The 19,638-nt window shown below is 44.1% G+C and overlaps 2 protein-coding genes across 8 annotated transcripts in view; one reads left to right on the top strand and one right to left on the bottom strand.

Annotated features, from left to right (window-relative positions):
- The window catches only part of SLC25A20 (solute carrier family 25 member 20), a 36,772-nt gene extending 36,471 nt beyond the window's left edge, over positions 1-301 (bottom strand). The window contains exon 1 of the mRNA XM_020915953.2: positions 99-301. Within this exon, the coding sequence (XP_020771612.1) occupies positions 99-203 (105 nt within the window). The 5' untranslated portion in view covers positions 204-301. The remainder of the gene's footprint in view (positions 1-98) is intronic.
- Positions 302-7,904: 7,603 nt separating this feature from the next.
- The window catches only part of ARIH2 (ariadne RBR E3 ubiquitin protein ligase 2), a 36,453-nt gene continuing 24,719 nt past the window's right edge, over positions 7,905-19,638 (top strand). For 2 of the 7 annotated variants that reach the window (XM_070456115.1, XM_070456114.1), the window contains exon 1: positions 12,393-12,482. Coding sequence is in view for 5 of the 7 variants with exons in the window: in XM_070456109.1 (XP_070312210.1) it covers positions 12,234-12,482 (249 nt within the window). In the remaining 2 variants the exon portion in view is untranslated. Of the gene's footprint in view, positions 8,004-9,067; positions 9,253-10,712; positions 10,789-11,219; positions 11,795-12,139; positions 12,483-19,638 lie in introns of those variants that run through there. The other 5 variants (XM_070456109.1, XM_070456113.1, XM_070456111.1 and 2 more) reach the window with 5 other exon arrangements.

The following is a 19,638-nucleotide window of genomic DNA, read 5'->3' as shown; positions in this document are numbered from 1 at the left end:
CTTCTGTCCCGGACCGAGCGTCGCGAGAGACCCTGCTTTCCTCGCCCTGCTCGGTCGGGCCTCCTCCCTCCAGCCCGCGCGCCCCAGCCTCCTCGCACCTTGACGGTGTCCAGCGGGTGTCCCACGAACACCAGGCACATGCCTCCAAAGCCGCCGGCCAGCAGGTTCTTGAGCGGGCTAATGGGCTTCACCTCGTCTGCCATGGTCAGTCCGGCTGTCACAGTGCCTGTGGTTTCCCGGCCGGCTCTGCTCCACTGCTCCAGCCGCAGCGCCGGCGCCGCCGACCTTTCACCCACTTTCGGGTGGGCGGGGCATGAGCCCGGGGCAGGTCGGGAGGAGGGCCTAGACCGCCTGCCCGGCCCCGGCTTCCGCCGGCGGCGCTGCTTCCGACCATAGCCCCTCCTAGATGGGCGCGGCTTGCGGGAGAGGGGCTGGCCCCGACGCTTTCTGGGCGGTATTTTGGAGTGGCGGTTGTGGGGTGTCGAGGGGACTTACTCCTCCAGAAATTCTTCCTGGACTCACCTGTTTCCTCCCTGAAGTTCCCGTTCCTCTACCCACTCCGCTGAAGGCGACTGCGCTCTGCTGTGTGACAAAGCACCCTTTCAGGTGCTGGAGGCACGGCACACGGGTCCTTGTTCTTGTGGAGCTTCCAGACCGTAGCAAAGTTAGTGAAAAATGCATAGTGTATCAAGTAGTGAGAACTGCTATGAAGAAAAATAAATCTGGAAAGAGGATAAGGATTAGTATGGGGGGGGGCAAGTAACCTGCAGTTTTAATTAGGTGAGTAAAGGACAGTTTCACGGAGAAGGTGACTGGATTCAAGCCCTGAGAAGTTGAGGAGGTGAGTTCTGTTCATAGATACAGGGGGGACCGGAGTGGGGGGAGGGAGGGATCTTCCAGGCAGAAGACTGCAAAGCCCCTGAGATGGGCTGTGTCTGGACTGTTTGAGGGACCACTGAGGCCGACATGTTGCCAATGGTGACGTACCAAGCGGGGCTTTGTGTGCCACTGTAAGGACATCAGCCTCTCCTTTGAAGGGGGGAGCCATTCTAGGGTTCTGAGCGGAGGAGGGACACAGTCTGACTTGTGAGTTAACAGAATCCCTCTTACTGCCAGTTGAGGATAGACTAAGAAGCAGGGAGACTTGAGGAGGCTAAACGTCACAGTCAGAGATGCTGGACTGGATTGGATCAGAGCACAGCAGAGGAGGTGGTAAGATGTGTTTGGGATTCTGAATATATTCTGAAGGAAGAACCAAAAGGAATTGTTAATGAATACAACAATTAGGAGTAGGGAGGCCTGGCGTGCTGCGGTTCATGGGGTTGCAAAGAGTCGGACACGACTGAGCAACTGAACTGAACTGAGGTTGCTCAGTGTGTCCAACTCTTTGCGACCCCATGGACTGTAGCCCACCACACTCCTCCGTCCATGGGATTTTCCAGGCAAGAGTACTGGAAAGGGTTGCCATAAGGGTGATGCTTATGTTTTTGACTTATTGACTCTTGATGGATGGTATTCAGGTATCCACCATATAACTTGTCATTTCTGTATGTTTGAAATTTGTCAAATTAAAAATTTGTAAACAGTAAGCATACCCCTACTCTGTAACAGGAACCTCACTGCCCAGCTAACTTGATAGCAATCCTCCCCTGCAGGCATTCTTACGCTAGGAGGAAGCCTAGAATGGGGAGGATGGACCATGTACACTAGGGGTGGGAAGATTAGTGACAGGAACAAAATTGGGATCAGGAAGTGATGGGGCCTGACTGGGGCAGAAGACCTGTAATGGGAGTGGAAGGCAAGGAGGCGGGGGCAAGGCTCAAAAGTCTATTTACCCTGTGCTATAGGCTTTCTCTAGGTGGGGATGGGGAACCATAGAACAGTTTTAAGCACAGCTGTGACATGATCAGATTTGTTTCAGAAAATCTATTTGGTATCGATGAATTTGTGTTGGGAGAGAATGGAAGCAGGGAGAACAGTTAAGAATTATATTGGTCCAGGCAAGAGGCAGTGAAGGCATTAATTGAACAGGGTGCTCATCACTGGATTGGCCTTATTGGAATGTCCAAGATTCAGGGTTTGGTAATGGGACCATGTTTATTTCACTTGGGACTTCTAACACTGGCTGCAGAAGAGGAGCTAACTTAGAGTCAATCTGCATCAGAGCAGCTTCAGGAAGAGGTGCTGTTTGTTATAGAACAGCCCTCTTGATAAACTCTCCTGGTAGACCCTCTTGGTAAACCTTGACAGACCTGAACATGGACTCCACTCAAGCCCACAAAGTTCTATTAAATCCTCATAGGGTAACTAACTGATGATCCCCCAAACAAATGGTCTTCCTGTTTCCTCATCTGATAAGCCTTTACACACTGCTAGAAAACTTACCTGAAATTTAATCTGTCATTCCCTGGCCAAAAAACCTCCTCAGCTCCTCACTGCATCAGAATAAAATAGAAGTGGTTCAGGGCAGACAAGGCTTTTCATATTTCATGCTAGCTTACTGCTTCAACTGTGTTTTTCCCTAGACTGTATCTTCCTCTCTGAGCAAACTTAGCTTCTACTGGTTTACCACACAGCCCTGTTACTTAAGTGACCCCACCCTCCACCCCGCAATGGCCAGGCCTTTACATTTCCTGTCCCCTTCAGCACAAGGTATCCTTCCTCTCCCCACTCCAGGTAACATATTGATGCAGTAGATTGATACCAAGTTGCCCATATGCTAGACATTGTCCAACCAGTGGTTCTTAGCCATCTGGGAGGTGGAGAATTCCTGGCACCCTCTCCCCAGAAAAATGTACACCTCCAGGTTTGCTATCAATTCCACAAGCTTCATGTCGGGTGGCATCACTGACTTGATGTACATGACCCTGAGCAAGCTCCGAGAGTTGGTGATAGACAGGGAAGCCTGGCGTGCTGCAGTCCATGGGGTCGCAAAGAGTCGGACACGACTGAGTGACTGAACTGAACTGAACCACAAGCTTTATAAGGAATGTGAAGCTATCTTTGTGAGGCAAGAGGGCCCCACCCAGGGTAGATATTGCAAGATGAAAATAGGAGGACAATTGAGGGAGGAGGTTGGGCTCTGCCCAAAGAGGAGAGACCACTCATTTCTCATTTTTGAAATGAGAAAAGTCAGACCTCCCTGACTACACATGCACAGAAAGGCTCCTTGGAGGTCAAAAGGGGGAGTGATGTTAGGTGATGCTAACTACCTCTTTACCTCTAAAGTAGAATCTGCCTTGGCTGAGAGATGTGTGCACACACATAGGAGGATCCTAAGATACACCAATTATGGACTCTGAGCCAGGGAAATAAAAATGGTTGGCCAAAGGAAACCCAGAAAAAAATGCTCCATATAAGTGATCACACTACCATGAGGGCATGACTCTGGGACTCTGAGTCCACCCATGTGTCTATCCATACGTACTTTTTTTCCTCCTAATAAACACTTGACTTGTTTCACTACTTTCCATCTTTGTGGAAGTTCTTTTTCTGCAAAGTCGAAGAGCCAGGGCCCTGACACTGACCACTAGTCTGGCAGCTAGGATTTGGTGCTCTCACTGCCTCTCCTCAACCTCAATGTCTGGCCAGGGAACGAGGCCCAACTTCATGTGGCTGCAGGCTGAGGCCATCTGAGATCACTTGGACCTCGCTTGAGAAGCCTTCTTCCTAGACCTTGGGAATCAAACATGAATGAGGGGGACGTTCCCTTAGGTCACACCCTTCCCAAGACCGTCCACATCCTGTGACTGAGCAAGGTAGAGATTTAATGCCTGACCACTTTGGCGTGGTATCAGATACTCTGACAGGTAGTATTCACACTCGAGTGCCCTCTGCTGGGTTGGCTTCACTGGGCCTGCATCACAGTTTAACTGCCGCCTCTGCCTAATTCTGCTTCCAGCCCCCTCCCTTTACATATGCTGGTCCCTAATAAGTATCTTGCTCCCCAAGCTCCATCTGGTACTTGCTTCCAAAGAGTCCAACCTGCAACAGTAGTATTCAACATCATTCCTTAGCAAAAACAAGATAAAACCAAAAGGAAAAGAACATAAAACTGTAAATTTAAGATTTGAAGCAAACTCCCTTGTGATAGATAAAGAGTAACTACTTTTTTTTTAAAGCAAACTATTAACTACCATATTTTTTTCTCAGCAAAACAATTTAATGGTGAACTATTAGAAGGTATCCTATTAATGATGGGAAAACAAGTAGAGATTTTTTTAATCATGATTACTGCTTAACGTTTTACTGGACTTAGCAGCTAATCCAAAAATAGCAATAGGGAGGAAGGGAAAGAAATAGCAAACTAAGGAAGAAGTGAAAGAAAGTGAAAGTTGCTCAGTTGTGTCTGACTCTTTGTGACCCCCATGGACTATACAGTTCAGGGAATTCTTCAGCCCAGAGTACTGGAGTGAGTAAACTTTCCCTTCTCCAGGGGATATTCCCAACCCAGGGATCGAACCCATGTCTCCCGCACTGCAGGCATTTTATTAGCTGAGCCACCAGGAAAGCCCGTAGGGAAGAAAGAAAGAAGAGTGTGTGGGGGGGGGGGGGGGAAGAGGGAGAAAAGAAAAGGAAAGAAATTTAAATATTAAAAAGTAAGAGTCCTTGGAACTTCCCTGGCAGTCCAGTGGTTAAGACTGTTTCCACAGCAGGGGGTGTGGGTTTGATCTCTGATCAAACCAAAAAAAAAAAAACCCAAAACTAAGAGTCCAAAATATTCCTATTTTCAAGTGATCCAAATGCTTACTTTGAAAATTCAAGAGAATCAGTTGAAAACTAATGAGCAAATTTAAGTAAGGAGACAGATACAAGAACAGTATCAGAAAGCAATCACTTTTTGATCAGTTCAGTTCAGTTCAGTCGCTCAGTTGTGTCAGACTCTTTGCAGCCCCATGAACTGCAGCACACCAGGCCTTCCTGTCCATCACCAACTCCCGGAGTCCACCCAAACCCATGTCCATTGAGTCGGTGATGCCATCCAACCATCTCATCCTCTGTCGTCCCCCTCTCCTCCTGCCCTCAATCTTTCCCAGCATCAGAGTCTTTTCAAATGAGTCAGCTCTCTGCATCAGGTGGCCAAAGTATTGGAGTTTCAGCTTTAACATCAGTTCTACCAATGAACACCCAGGACTGATCTCCTTTAGGATGGATTGGTTGGATCTTCTTGCAGTCCAAGGGACTCTCAAGAGTCTTCTACAACACCACAGTTCAAAAGCATCAATTCTTCAGCGCTCAGCTTTCTTTATAGTCCAACTCTCACATCCATACATGACCACTGGAAAAACCATATCCTTGACTAGATGAACCTTTGTTGACAATGTTAACAATAACAGATCACAAACAGGAAGAATCAATCCTATTCAGAATAACAGCAAAACCCACAATGTATGCAGGACTAAACCAAAGATCCATGTGAATAAAGCTATATAAATTCAAATACACAAAAGGCAAACAAAAAAAGTATAAAGAAATAGTATATTCCTTGGATGCAAAGACTCAATAATGAGGCTATCAGTGCTACCCTTTAAGTTATTCTTAGAAATTCAATGTTCTCCAGTGGATTTTCAAAAATGAAAACACATCAACCTGAATCTAAGATTTATACAGAAGAAAAGTTGTATGATATTGGTGAAGAAATAAGAGCCTTTTAGATGAGGCCCCAGACTTCAAGGAGCTAAGACCAATCATTCCCACTATAGGGAATGATTCTGTGACACAGAAACTGAGAGACATTGTATTTTGTTTACATATCTTATATGCAAATTTATTTTGAAGACAGAATACTACACATATCATTTCATATCCTATTTTTATCACTTAAGAGTATATTACAGGACTTCCCTGGTGGTACAGTGGCTAAGAATCTTCCTGCCAATGTAGCGGACACAGATTCCATCCTGGTCTGGGAAGATTCCACGTGCTTCGAGCAACTAAGCCTGTAAGCTGTAACTACTGAAGCCCATGCACCTAGATTTTTGCTCCACAAAAGAAGCCACCGCAAAGAGAAACCCAAGCACCAAAATGAGAGTAGTTCCCACTCCCTGCAACTAGAGAAAGCCCAAGCAAAGCAATGAAGACCCAGGGCCACCAAAAATTTAAAAAAAAATTTTTTGAAGAGTATATCCCAGACACCCAAGCACAGCCAAAAGAAAAAAAAAAATGGTATTAGCAACAGCTTAATAAACATCTATTTAATAGAGTAATGTTGAAAACAAGGATGGATATGTGACCTTAAGAAACTCACCTTGGGACTTTCTTGGTAGTCCAGTGGCTAAGACTCTGTGCTCCCAATCCAGGGGCCCAGGTTCGATTCCTGGTCAGGGAACTAGATCCCACATGCTGCAACTACAGGTCCTGTGTGCTGCAACTAAGATCCAGTGCAGCCAAATAAATATTTTTAAAAAAGAAACTCACCTTCAGCAGGGGAGAGACAGGAGAACAAATAAGGATAGTACCTGGGATTCCAATATATTGTACATTTGTATGCTTGATATGTGAATGTCCTCATTCACTATTTTGCAAATGTATTAATTATACAGAAAAACTCATTGTTCCCTTTTATTTACTGGGGAGGATTTATTACCAGTAACCCAGAGCGAATGTGTCTAATTAAAGAGATTTCATTAGCAGAAAATATAGTTTGGATCCTTCACTAGTGTCATGATGTAAAGGGCTATGTTTTCTTATAACAAATAAGTACATGGAATTACAGGCTTCCCTGACGGCTCAGACGGTAAAGAGTGTGCCTGCAATGCAGGAGACCTGAGTTAGATCTCTGGTTTGGGAAGATTCCTCCCAATGTTATTGCCTGGAGAATATTCTTGTCCATGGAGTCGCAAAGAGTGGAAGACAACTGAGCAACTTATAGACAGACTTTTACGTTGCTAATACATAAAATTCACAATCTTACAACATGTCACTCACTCATTACTATTAGTTCTCATTCCAAATTAAGGTGGGGGGGGGTGGTTTCTAGTATTTGAATGCACCTCATTTGGGTACATGCTTCTAATTAAACAGGAAGCTGAAAATCATGTATACACAAATACATGCAAGAACTGAAGAGAGTCCATTACACATCAATATCCCGAATATTAGCACATACACGACTCATGCATAGGTGGAAATGGTTTGGGTTATCCACGGACTTGCACAGCGAGGAAGCTCCCTAACATCACTGGCTTCACTCCGGCATTTCCACGTTGTGCAGCAGCAACTTAAGTAAGGCTTCATGTCTCTATCCATAACACTTGACCCAGAAGGTACTGAAAGTCATAACGGCACTTCCTATACTGTGTGAATAAACTGTGCAGCAAGGTAGTTAAGATTCAATCTCGGGTGACTGGGAAGCCAAAGAAATTAGGCAGCGGACTAGGCCGCGGAAAGGGAAGCGGAAGCGTGAAATGGTTCTACGAATCGACCTAGGCAGAAATTCCCGGCCCGGCGTGCTGACACCAAGACCCAGCTCTCCTTCGACCAAACAGCGGCCGTGAAACATGAGTCCTTTATACACTCCACAAACGACTGGAGGTCTTCGCGCCGGACACCGAGTACAGTGAATTGAGAAGAGTCCGTAAAAAAAAACAACAAAAACCCTGGGTGAAATGATCCGGGCCGGCGGCGCTGGTAGGTGAAAGCCCGCGGCGATGCCGTGACCGCTCTCCAAGAAGCCTCTCCGTTGCTAGCCGTCTGCGCCAGCCGTGCGGCGGGCGTAATCCGGTCGCTGCGCTGGGCTGGAGTGAAGCGTCCGCAGAGAGGCGTTATTACCCAGCGCCTGTCGCGACCCCGGCGACCGCGGGGCGACCCCGGGCAGGAAGTGACGCAACCGCTCCAAGCACTTCCGGAGCTGCGGCGACGGCTCCGCCGGAGGAAGCAGCGCGGGCCTTGACCGGCGTTGGCCCGCCGCCTCCGCCGCCGCCGCGCCTGGGTCCGGTTCTTCTGGCCTGGCCCGACCCGGTCTGGCCCGTCCGGGTTCAGCGGCCGCGGGGCCGCGGCTCCCGGTAAGTGCGGGGCGCGAGTAGCGGCCTTGTTTACCCCGGCGGGCCGGGGGAGGGGGTGGGCTCTCCGCGCGCCTCCCTAGCCCGGCCGGGGCTCCGCCTTCGTCGCTGCCCGCGAGGTCCCGGCGCCCCCGGCATCTCGTACTGGGTCTCTGGGCCCTCCGCCATCCTGCTGATGAGCTGCCGGTGGCCGAGGCCAGGGCGGACCGGCGCCTGATGTCTCTCGGTCTTTCCGCCTCCCGCCGCCTGCAGTTCGCCGAGAGGTCGCAGGCCAGTGCCTCTGACTGACTGGCGCCGGGCGCATCTAGGCCCTCCCCGCCCGGCGTGCCGGGGAAACGCGGCGCCTCCGGGGGCTCCCCACTCGGGTCATCTTCGGGAGCTCTCGCAGTGCTCCGCTCCCCGCGTGGTTAGTTAACGCCTGCTGGTGAGGGGGCCCAGCGCGTGGGCTCCGTGTCCTCGAGGATATATCCCGGCGCCGGGGTTGGGACAGGCGGCCTTGGAACTGCGTCGCCGCCGCACCGGACGCCGCTTGTGGTAGCCGCCGGAGAGGCGATCGGGTTCTCAGGATGACTTCACCTCAGTACTGATTGTTACCCTGTCCCATAGAACTTTCTGCCACACTGGTCCTATTCTGTACCTTTGCTATGCAGCAGGATAGCCACTAGCTGCTACACGTGGCCATTGAGCCTTTGACTTACGGCTAGTGCGACTGAAAATCCAAGTGTCAAGTTTTATTCAATCCTTGAGTTAAATGTAAATGACCACATGTGGTTAGTGGCTACCCCATCAGACAGGGTTCATATTTTTGTACCAACTAGTTTTCTTCGGAAATGTGGATTTAGTAAATGGAGCTTCAGTGCTAAATATATCTGGAGTAAACGTTGATACCAAAAAGTCTGTTGTCTTGTTCTTGTCAGCTTTATACTGAGAAGTCTTCCATTTGAATTCCTTAGCCCCGGATGGTTGGCAGCTCTTATGAACACGAGACTTTGATGCGGAGTGGGGGGCGCGAGGCGGCGGCGGGGGGGAGGGGAGCGCAGTAATTTCTGTTACTCCTTGCCTGTTTGGGACGTAAGGCTAATGTTTAACATCTGAAAGAAATCAAAGCGTTATCTATCATCTGTTGTGTTAATGAAGCAATAACATACTGGCCCCTTTAAACAGTGTCAGCACTCTTAAACAGAATAGGGATATTTAACTTTGAAAAGATTAGTAATTAAGATTTTATTTAAATCTGGACCTAGAGCACCCAGTAAGTATGAAATGATGTCCCCCTTTTTGGAAGGGAGCTTGGAGTTTTCCCCTGCTTCTTGAATATTTAGTTGGTGAGAAGCCCCAATCCTGGCAAGAAATCCTGAGAAAGTGAAAACTGTGCTTTTTTTGTTGTGGTTGTAGGTAGCTTTGGATAGTATTCGGCTCTTTGGGAGGGTGAAGGGGGCATTGTGAGTCCTCATAGATCACAGATCTGGTGAAAAGTATGATGCTGGATTCTACTGTTTGTCAGCACCGTGGTCCTGGGCAAGTTGCTTAATCTTTTTGAACTCTAGTTTGCTCATTTGTAAGAAGAGGATGATCGCCACTTTGTAGGGTTATAAACATTTAATGAGAATGAGTCTGACCTGAAATTGGCTCTCATTAAATGAAAGCTGTTCTTGGTAGTGATTATTTTATAGATGGGAGCAGTATTTGTAATGCTATTTATGCTTATTTGCCTAATAAGCAGTATCTCACGTAAAAATGCAGATAAAAGAAAACAGACAAGAAATCAATTGTTCCTTTACTATTTTGGAAATCATCTTCCACAATCATTGTTTGGACTTTGATTTTCATTTAGTTTATATTTGCCTGTCTGTGTTAGAAGTATTTCTTTGAAAGTTATCACTGGTTTTCCAAGAAATTTAAAAGGATAAAAACATGGACCTAAAATTTCTGATTAAGTAAGTGAATGATACTTACTTAGCCTTTGATAGTGGGATCTGTAGCTCTGAGAAAGTCAAGTAGACCTTGAGCATGTCAGAAGAGAGATACAAAATGGGTGTTAATATTGCCTAGTGAGCATTGTACTGGGAACATTTGTTTTTTCTTTTTTTAAGCCCTAACCACTAGACCACTAGGAAATTGCATCCTCCCCCTGTTTTTGTTTTTTAATTTTTGTTTTATTTCTCTTGTGGACTTTTTTTATTTGAAAATAACTTTTCATGAATAAAGTGAGAGCTGAAATACTGACAGTATTCTATAAGTGTTAGAGTACGACAATGGAGATGACTTTATGGTAAAAGCCCAGTTCAGGTCAGTTAAAATTTGCTTTGTCAATCTCTATGTAATATTTAAGATTGAAATTGTAGTAGTTAATTTAGGAAATCTGAACAATATGAGCGAGGTGGTACACAGCACTGTAAATCAACTATACACCAGTAAAAATTAAAGAAAAAGAAGTGAAGTGGTGGACTTTCAAACTGAGGGAACGAATGAGAGGGAACTGGGTACCCGGGGTTAAATTATTATTAGCTGTTTACTTTAAATACTTTCTTTTTTTAGAAGGCCATGTAACTCATGTCAATATAATTGTGAAGTGGATTTCTATGGGACTTATAAGAAAATAATTTCTGGTCCTTTGCTCCTTGTTCTTTTAAATGTCTTTATTTTTAAAATTTGTGAATGTGGGGTACCAATTTTGCAGTATGTAAATAGAATTATCTTTTTTCATTTTAGATGGAAATTATATGAATGAAATTATATGAATGACTATTTAGGTGACATCTTCCTGCAAGATCTTCAAGAATTACAGGTATTTTTAATTTAAAGATTAATTCTTTCCCCTAAAGAAAAAATACTATAGTTCAGTTCAGTTGTGATTAGGTGGTTCTAGCATATAACACAATTTGTTAAAAGTCAAACTGCCCTCTCATTAGTGTGACTTTTTTTTAAATTTAAGCATTTATAGGTAAAATACCAGAGGTAGATTCACTGATATTTTTATAATATCATTAAAATGTGACTCTAGTCCTTTAGACTGGTTACATATTCAGTAGACATTCATTTTAATCTTTTTCTCATTATTAATTTTTTGGAGAGATTATCTACTTGAAATAGGTTTTAAATTTACTTTAGTGTTTAATCCAGATTAGGTTATATAAATTATTTCATTCCATTCAGTCCACATGCTCTTGTATTTTAAAGTCCTCTTAGTTTTAGATTTAAATCACTGTTTGATACTGTTCTTTGGAAACGGTCACTTGAAATAGTTCTTGTGTGGAGAAGTTAATGGGTATTTGCCAAAATCGTCTCTAAGAGTTAAGATATGTGACTGTTTTACTTTTTCAACTAGTATTCTCTTTTCATTTATATGTCATGGAGTCACATTTTGATATATGAGGATTTTTCAGTAGCTGTTGCCGTTTGATCTTGTTTCTTTACCCTAGGTAGATTCTGTTTTTTCCTAGGCTTGATCCTGCCAAACTAGTATATCTGTAGTTTTCCTTCACTATTGGGTCAGTTTCTTTGCTTCTAAGTACCTCTTTTAGAGGATTAATAGAACCCTTTAAAGTGGAAAAATCAGTTACCTTTGCAGACATGAGGGGGATGTTGATGTTGAGAGCTATGTGGTTTTTATTTTTTCTTTACCATGCACCTTTTTTCCCCATATATCTGAGAGCGATGTCTGTAAAACACTGGTTTATTTCCCCAGAAATTGTAGCGGGATGGAACTGTTCTGTGTCACCACTCAGTAGGGCACGATTGGCTGAGAAAATTTGAACATTGGCTCCTCAGCCTTTAGGATACTTCTGCTTTGGGTAAGCAGCTGTGGGATCGTGCTTCTCTCTTAGGGACCCTAGCAGGAAGGACAACTCTATGGGAATTTTACTCCTTGACATGGAGCAGACAGCCTTACTCTTTCATGCCAGACCCTTCATGTGAAGTTACCATTGTTAACTGCTTCTGCCCCTCCAGGAAAGGGTTTCCTTTTGAAAAGCCTAGGCAGGTAGATGATGGTGAGATTTCCTGGATGAGAGGAGAGTTGTAATAGGCCATAGTAGGGGTAGGACCAGGGCTGTGCCATTTTGGTTCTTGAATGGTTTCTGTTACAGCTTTTCACAGTGAAAGTAGCTAACACATATTTTTTTCTTTTCCTCCCTTAGAAGACAAAAACACTAATGAGTTTGAAAAAGTGGTGAAGTTTGGGGGGAGGGAAAAAAACTGCTTTCCTGATCTGCAACTTGACTGGATGTTAAGATGTCTGTGGACATGAATAGCCAGGGGTCTGACAGCAATGAAGAGGACTATGACCCAAATTGTGAGGAGGAGGAAGAGGACGAGGACCCTGGTGACATAGAGGACTATTACGTGGGAGTGGCCAGCGATGTGGAGCAGCAGGGGGCCGACTCCTTCGATCCTGAGGAATACCAGTTCACCTGCTTGACCTACAAAGAGTCCGAGGGTGCCCTCAATGAGCACATGACCAGCTTAGCTTCTGTCCTAAAGGTGAGCAGTTTTGTCAACTCCCAAGTGTAATCCCTGAAATTAAATCTAAATATGAACTGTTGCTAAAGTCTCCTCAGGACTGGTTAAATGGCCTGTAGCTTGAAGCCAAACTGAATTATGTGTTACATCCTCTGGACACATCTGAGGTATTTGCTTTGTCTTCTAGGTGCATATCAGAGGACCTCAGCTTCTCAGACTGCTAGGAATTAGAAAGGCAGGGTGGAGTGGATTCAGGGGAAGTAGATGAGAAATACACAGAAGCAGAGCTGTGTAGATTAACAGTTGTTTCAGAAAGTCTTATGAAATTTTATGAGGTAACATAGGATAAGCATCAGAATCACCCAACAGTGTGTGGGCGACTGATAAATCTCTTAAGAGAAGCTCCTAGATCTCCCGGTTTGCTGTGAATAATTGGTGCTTCTAGGCTAATGAGTTCATTTGTTTCATATACTGGAGACTACTGTCCGATGTTGAAAGAGATTTTACCAGTAACCAAGAATAAAGTAAGTTCTCATAGCTTGTATTTCATTGATTTGAGGAGGTGTGAAATTGAAATTGTAAGTAAGTAACAGAATTGATTATTCTAGCAAGTGGCTTATTTTTAAGACTTAAACTAGTATAGTTTTCAGTGTCTTGCACCTTAAGCCAGGTATTATCCTCACAATGGACATTTTGTATTACATAATATCTAACAGCGTAAAACACCACTTACTGTGAATAGTATTATAGTTGTTCAGGCAGTGGCCCAGCATGTTTCTCCTCTCATGTGGACCATTGTGTGAAAGTGGGAACGTTTCTCCTACTTTACGGTTTTCACTGACCTTCCTTTCAGGAGCTGTTGCATGGATTTTGTTGTTCGCTAAAACTGAAGATCAAGAGCACATTGGCATGATTTCAACCAAATAATTTTCATGTTGGTATTGAAATGGAAATAATGAATGTGTGCTATACTGTAAAAGTTGCTTTATCCTACTAGTCCAGGAATTTTTTTTTTTCCAGGTGATCAGCAAATGTTAACTAATACCTTGGATTTGGATACTCAGGGCTTTATTAGCAGCTAGCTAGAAGCTGAAAGCTAAAGATTTTGTGCAACTCACTTCTAGAAATGGGCAGGTTTCCTCTCGCGTGCTCAGCAGAAAACTTGAAGAATGAAGACCCATTGGAACCTCGGGGTTTGGGATTTCTGCTCATAACAATAGCAGAGTTGCTGGGGCATTTCCCTGGTAGAAAAGTGATCTCAGATCTCTTCCTCCGTCGTCATTCCCACCTCTCCCTCTCTGGTCAACTAGTTTCTTTTTCTTTAACCACATTTTACATGGTGTTGGTATTTAAAATTAGAGAAGGAATTGTCCGGTATGTAGTTCCGGACAGTATCAGTTGGCAAAGTTCATCAGGATGTTTCCACCTATGTATGGGAACTCTCAGTTTGTTAAGCCCCCATGCCGACTTTCTCACTGCCAGAGACAGCTGAGGGGCACAGGCCCTTTCCTTCTTTTTTTTAAATTGTAATGAAATCCATAAAGTAGGCCATTTTACTCCTTTCCTTTTTATTCGGCTGTGTTACTGTGGCCTGGGGAGGCCCCCCCTGCTCTCTGGTGCGCCCACGGCTCTCTCGGCCTACCCTGCGCCCTCCCCGAGTGAGCCTCCTCGCACCCTTCTGGACCACAGTGGTTGGCTCCTGTTTTGGTCCCAGGGCCCAGATGTTGCAACCCAAGTTTATTAACTCATATAGTGCAATCTTCTGACTGCTTGATGTCGTTTTTACGTTTTCACGTATTTTTGTATGTTCTCTTCACTGATTGTCACTTCACAGAGGGCAGAAACTACTTTTTATCTTGTCTCTTCCGTCATTCCTATCACAGTGTTCATCCACAGCAGGCATTGAATGATTTGGGGGCACTGTGGATTTTGTTGACTGTTGATGACGTCGCTGACTTTATTGGTATGAGCTTGATTCCCTAGTCCATGCTATCCATCCTCTACTGTTGTAAAAGGGCATTATTCTCGCCTGCAAGATCAGGAAAAAATAGGACCAAAAGAACTGGGAACAGAGATGAAGGAACAAAGAGAGGAAGAAGAAAGTTGAAGCCCCAAGAAAGGGTTAAAGGAAAATAAAGCAGAGAGGAAGATAATCCATGAAATTCTAGATGATGGTAGAAAAGGAAGCTGGATTTTTTTTTCCCCTCCCTCACTGAGGAGTGTGTTAACACCATTTCCATTCTAGGCCTGGGCAGCCGAGGTCCTGGCTCTTCTGGCGGCTTGGCTGCACGTAAGGGGGCTCCGTGGTATTCTGAGTGGTTCAGGAATCTGACCAAGGACGACAGGCAGAAACAGCTTGGTCAAGAGTACAGGAGGAAGGAATCCCACACAGTCTTCCTCTTTCAGGCTGGCTAAAACCTAGCATTGGTTTTACTTTTGTATTTGAAATTTTTTTGAGATAAGAGGAAGTAGTTGAAGTGTTTACAGAATGGTGTTCACAGGTGCTTTGGCTACTCTCACTCCTATTGCATGTGTCTGTGAGAAAGGAGCTCAGTAATCGTCACCCAGGTCACTACTTTCCCTCACCGATCACATGCTGTTGGCACACTCGTGACTTATTGAGATATTTCTTTCATACGATTTAGGTGTTATTTGGCTAATAGGAAATGTGATGTGTATGTAGTTTCAAATTAGAGCCTCATGAACAGCTAGCTCTCCCTGAGCAAAAGCTGAGTTTGAGAAGTGGCATCAGTTAGCCACTGATCTGTGTCATTCATTCTGTTGTGTTCTGGCAGTTGCCTATGGGTGAGCCATAGACTAACAGAAAGTTAAACCTTTTGTTACCTTTTGGGATTTCAAGTCTCTTAGGCAGAAAATTCCCAGCTGTCTGGGACACTGGGCTTTTGGTTTATTGAGGGCTCTTACTATCAGAGGGTAACTTCCTATACATATTCTGTGACCGGTCCTTGAGTTAGATCATTAATTAAGAAAAGAAAGTGCCCAGAAAAATTAAATTCAGGGCTGAGGATAGACAAAGGAGAAAATGCTTACCTGTTATGGGGTAGAGGGAGAACTGCTGATATTCAAATAATGGCAAAACAGAAGCCTTGTTTAGAGAATGAGCTATCATCCTACACAAATGAAATAGTTGTGAAAGATGAAATGATTGCCAAATGAGCTGGATTGCATTGTAAGAGGGGGCAATCTCTGACGAATATTTTTGTGATATTCGAGTCTTTAAAAAATGAGCAAAGTTACCTTTTTTACATGCTGTTCTTTATATGAAACTTACACAATAAAGTATTATTGCTACGGTAGGTACGGGAGGCCTTCTCTAGTAATAACAGGCCCTTTTCATTACAAAATGTGGTATAGTTAACTTAGAAGAGTTTTGTCATTCAGCGAATCCTGTTGGTACTTCTTCCCTGAATCTCAGGGGGCATTTGCTGTCAGGCTTCTCAAGAAGGGGCTCAGCCATGGTCCAGCCTCAGACAGAGCCCAGGCTGGCTTTGACTGGTGATGATGGGCTGGAGGTGCCTGCCGAGTAGTGTGCTCCTTCTCTCAGCAGCTTGTTAGGGCTGTGGGCAGGAAAGGTGGGATGTTGCTGCTCAGAGCCCCGCCCAGGCTTCAGAAAGGAGAAGAAAGAGTCTATTTTGGACTAGATCTGGTCCGTGGAGCTGCCGTGAGCTCTCTGAGCTTTGTGTTGATAAGAGAACCTCAAGATGGGATGTGACAGAGGAGTGGGAGTGATAGAATTCCACTGGTCAGTTAGGCATGGGGCGGGAAGTTACCTTCTGGGCTAGAGTGGAGACTGAGATGTATAGGTAAAAAGGAATGAAATAGATCATGAATGCCACCTAAAGTGTCTTTACTGTTGAAGGAAAGAATTAGATTTTTTTAAACTTCATTGCTGAACTGTGCTGCTCACTTTTCTCAAGCCTGGTTTTCCTCAAATAGGGTTAGAGATATAAACTGATTATTGTGAGTGTTTTTACTATAGTTCTTGCCTCACAAATTGCTGTAGAGCTGGGAGAATGTTCCCCAGAAGACTGTTCTGCCACCCTCTCGCTTGAATTTGCCTTAAGATCTAGTGCTTGCTATTCAGCAAATTGTGGCTGGAAAATCTCTCCAAGTTCTTCTGTGGGTCATTTTTCCCTTTTGTGGGTGAATTACCTTATATTTATCCTTTCTCTCAAGTAGCATTGAATTCTTATATAATATCTGGAAAAGATTAATTATATTTATTAAATTAACTTTCTTGTATCTGGGTATAGCTGAATGTAAAAACATTTTACTGTTATTTATACATTCACTAATTAACCAAGTAATGGTTGTTTTCATGTTACTACTCATGGGCAAGTGTCTTTAAGCTGGGCCCAGTAACACTGAATGTTTGTGTGCTGAGCGGCCGTCTTATTTCTATTTTTATGATCTGATGTCAGGTTTCTTTGCGTGCCTCTATCTCACTAGAATCTAGATTAAATTCCTGTGTTTCAAATAGTTGGTCGTTAGTGGATGTGTTGACATACTTCACCATGCTTTTTAGTCTGGAAGTCTGGTAAGTGTTTTACTGGTGTGTAAATGTATTTTTTAAAGGGAGATGAGAAATGTCCAGAGTGACATTGAGAATTGCCTAAGAGCTGCTAGTGCTAGAGTTATCCCTGTCTGGCGAGCTTAGAAAGGTTATTGTTATCTTTGACTTTGTGCCCTCACTGTGTACCTGGCACCGCATACCACATGCTCACTGCCTTTTGGAAAAGAACCTCTCCATGAGATTCAAGGCCAGCTTTCATTCTGGCCTTTTGTTGTACTTGCACACTGCCTTAGGAACCATGTAATCAAGGGGGTGATTCTAATTCCACTGAAGAATACCATTCATAATTTCGTTACCCTAAAATAAAAGCTTTCTTCCTTGCTCATTCTCCCACAAGTCTTGTCGGTATTCATAGATAATGTTACTGTTCCACAATTCATTCATTCAGCTACTATTTATTGAGCATCTGCTGTGTGCCAGACACTGGGAAAATACCTGTGGACAAAATGGAAAATCTCTACTCTGGGTGACAGTACATTCTAGTATTCATTATGTGCATGTATTTATATATTCTGTCTTTAAAAATGTGAATTTCAAACACTTGCCTTTGTTTATACTTCATCCTCATATGTTATTTTATGTATAACACATTGTCTTGTTTTTGAACCATAATTTGCTCCGGCTTTCCCTGTTAGGCATTTAGGTGAGTACATGTGTGTTACAGTCATGGGGACTGGTTATATTGCTGTGAGCATTTTCACGGATGTGGCCTGTGTGTTGTTGAGTCTGCACTGCTAGTGGTCAGGCTAGCCTGAGTTCCGCTTCCTTTTCTGCCATTTAATATAACATGACCATGGGCAATTTCTCAACATCTGTAAGCTTCAGTTTCCTCATCTATAAAATAATGATAATTAATACCTTCTTCACAGCATTAAGTGAGATAATGCACATAAAGTGCCTGGCACATGAGTGTTTAAACATGGTCATGGTAGAAGCAGGGCAGGAGTTGAATAATGAGAATATTGCTGTCACATGTGTGCTGTGGTTCCTTAGAACACATTCTCAGGATTGTGCATTTTGAGTCACAGGGTGGGAACCAAATTGCAGAAGGTTCTGGGTGATGTATTACTGACTGACACTTCTGAGTGTGCATGTGGTACTTGGATCATGGACTTTGGGCTCTCTTGCCTTCATCCAGATACTCTGATGTCATTCTCGTGGGGCCTCCTGATAAGAAAGTGAAAATAACACAAATTGAATTTTGAATTGGGACCAGGAAGAGGTTATAGGGCAATTTGGTCTGTCTTTTGTTTCTGCATTTCTAGTTAACTGCAGTGTTTGGTCTTGTGCCTGCATTGACAGCACTCCTTAGTGAAATGCTTAGCTTGCTTAGCTTAGTTAATTCTGAGATCCTTTACTAAGGATCCTGTTTTTAAGATGCCTCGTTACTTTTTTTTTTTCTGCCTTGCCACACACCATGTGGGATCTTTAGTTCCCCAGCCAGGGATCAAACCTGTGGCCCCTGCAGTGGAAGCTCAGAGCCCTAACCGCTGGACCACCAGGGAATTCCCAAACACCTCCCAAGCACTTTAACTTTTGCTATGCCCTAGTTCGCTCCCCTGCTGCCCTAGGAAAATGTAAAGGATTCGATTTCGCTGTCTGAAAGAGGGAAGGCTTAGAGCAAAGATTTGAGAAGAGGTACAGACTGAGACAGCAGGAAGCTTCGCATCCTGCTTCACCTGAAATGTGTCCTGCTGTGTCTCGATAACTTAAACTGACATGGATTTCAGAATTTGAAGCTTGTGTTGTGTTCTCTTTTCTCTAAACTGTCATAGCCCTTTATAAACATGAAATGGTTTTGCTGTGATAACCACAAGTAATCAATCATAAATAGAGGAAAGAACAGGCAAGAAGAGCGAGATGTTTGTTTGGAGAGTTTAACAGGACAACAGAGCTGTTCTTATAGTCGTGAACAGAAGTGGTCTCTGTCTGGGAATGCTGCTCTCTCTGACTAACAGTTTCTTTCCTGCCCAGTACATGCTCTACCCACACATTTCCTTTTTCCCTTGTTTTAGACTTTTACTGGTCTCTTCAGTGCGCTCACCATCATTTTCCAGTCTTGCTGCCTTTTACAATATTTCAGTGTCATCCAACCTGGCTTTCTGGATTCTCTGTCTTCATCGGTGATACCACATCCGTCAAGCTGGAAACAGAGGACTTACCCTTGACTTCTGATCTCCAGGCAGATTCAGACACTTACCTCTGCCCCCCATTTTGCGTGTTTCTTGATATATACTGATACTAGTTATTTGTAAGGCAGGAATTGAACTCTTTGAGATAAAGGTCCGTACTTTTTCTTTGTATAAACAGCACCAAGCAAAATTGTCTGGTTATGTTTTGTTCTCAGTAAGTGTTGCTTGTTGTTGATATGACTGTCTAAATAAGCCCAGGCCAGTAATTGCAAAAGTTGAGCATCTAACCCCAAGGCCCTACATCTATATGTTTCCATTCGTAAATAGATGATATGCTTGCTTAAGGGCTTCCACGAAGCCAGCTGAGTTTTAAATATAGATAGTATACATCTGGTGGATGTGTGGTTCCTAGCTTGGTGTGCATGTCAGATTTAGCTTTGGCAGTTCTCAT

This window comes from Odocoileus virginianus, chromosome 26, assembly GCF_023699985.2.
Source record: "Odocoileus virginianus isolate 20LAN1187 ecotype Illinois chromosome 26, Ovbor_1.2, whole genome shotgun sequence".
NCBI lineage: Eukaryota > Metazoa > Chordata > Mammalia > Artiodactyla > Cervidae > Odocoileus > Odocoileus virginianus.
The sequence above is the reverse complement of the archived record's forward strand: the minus strand, read 5'-3'. Positions and strand labels throughout refer to the sequence as shown.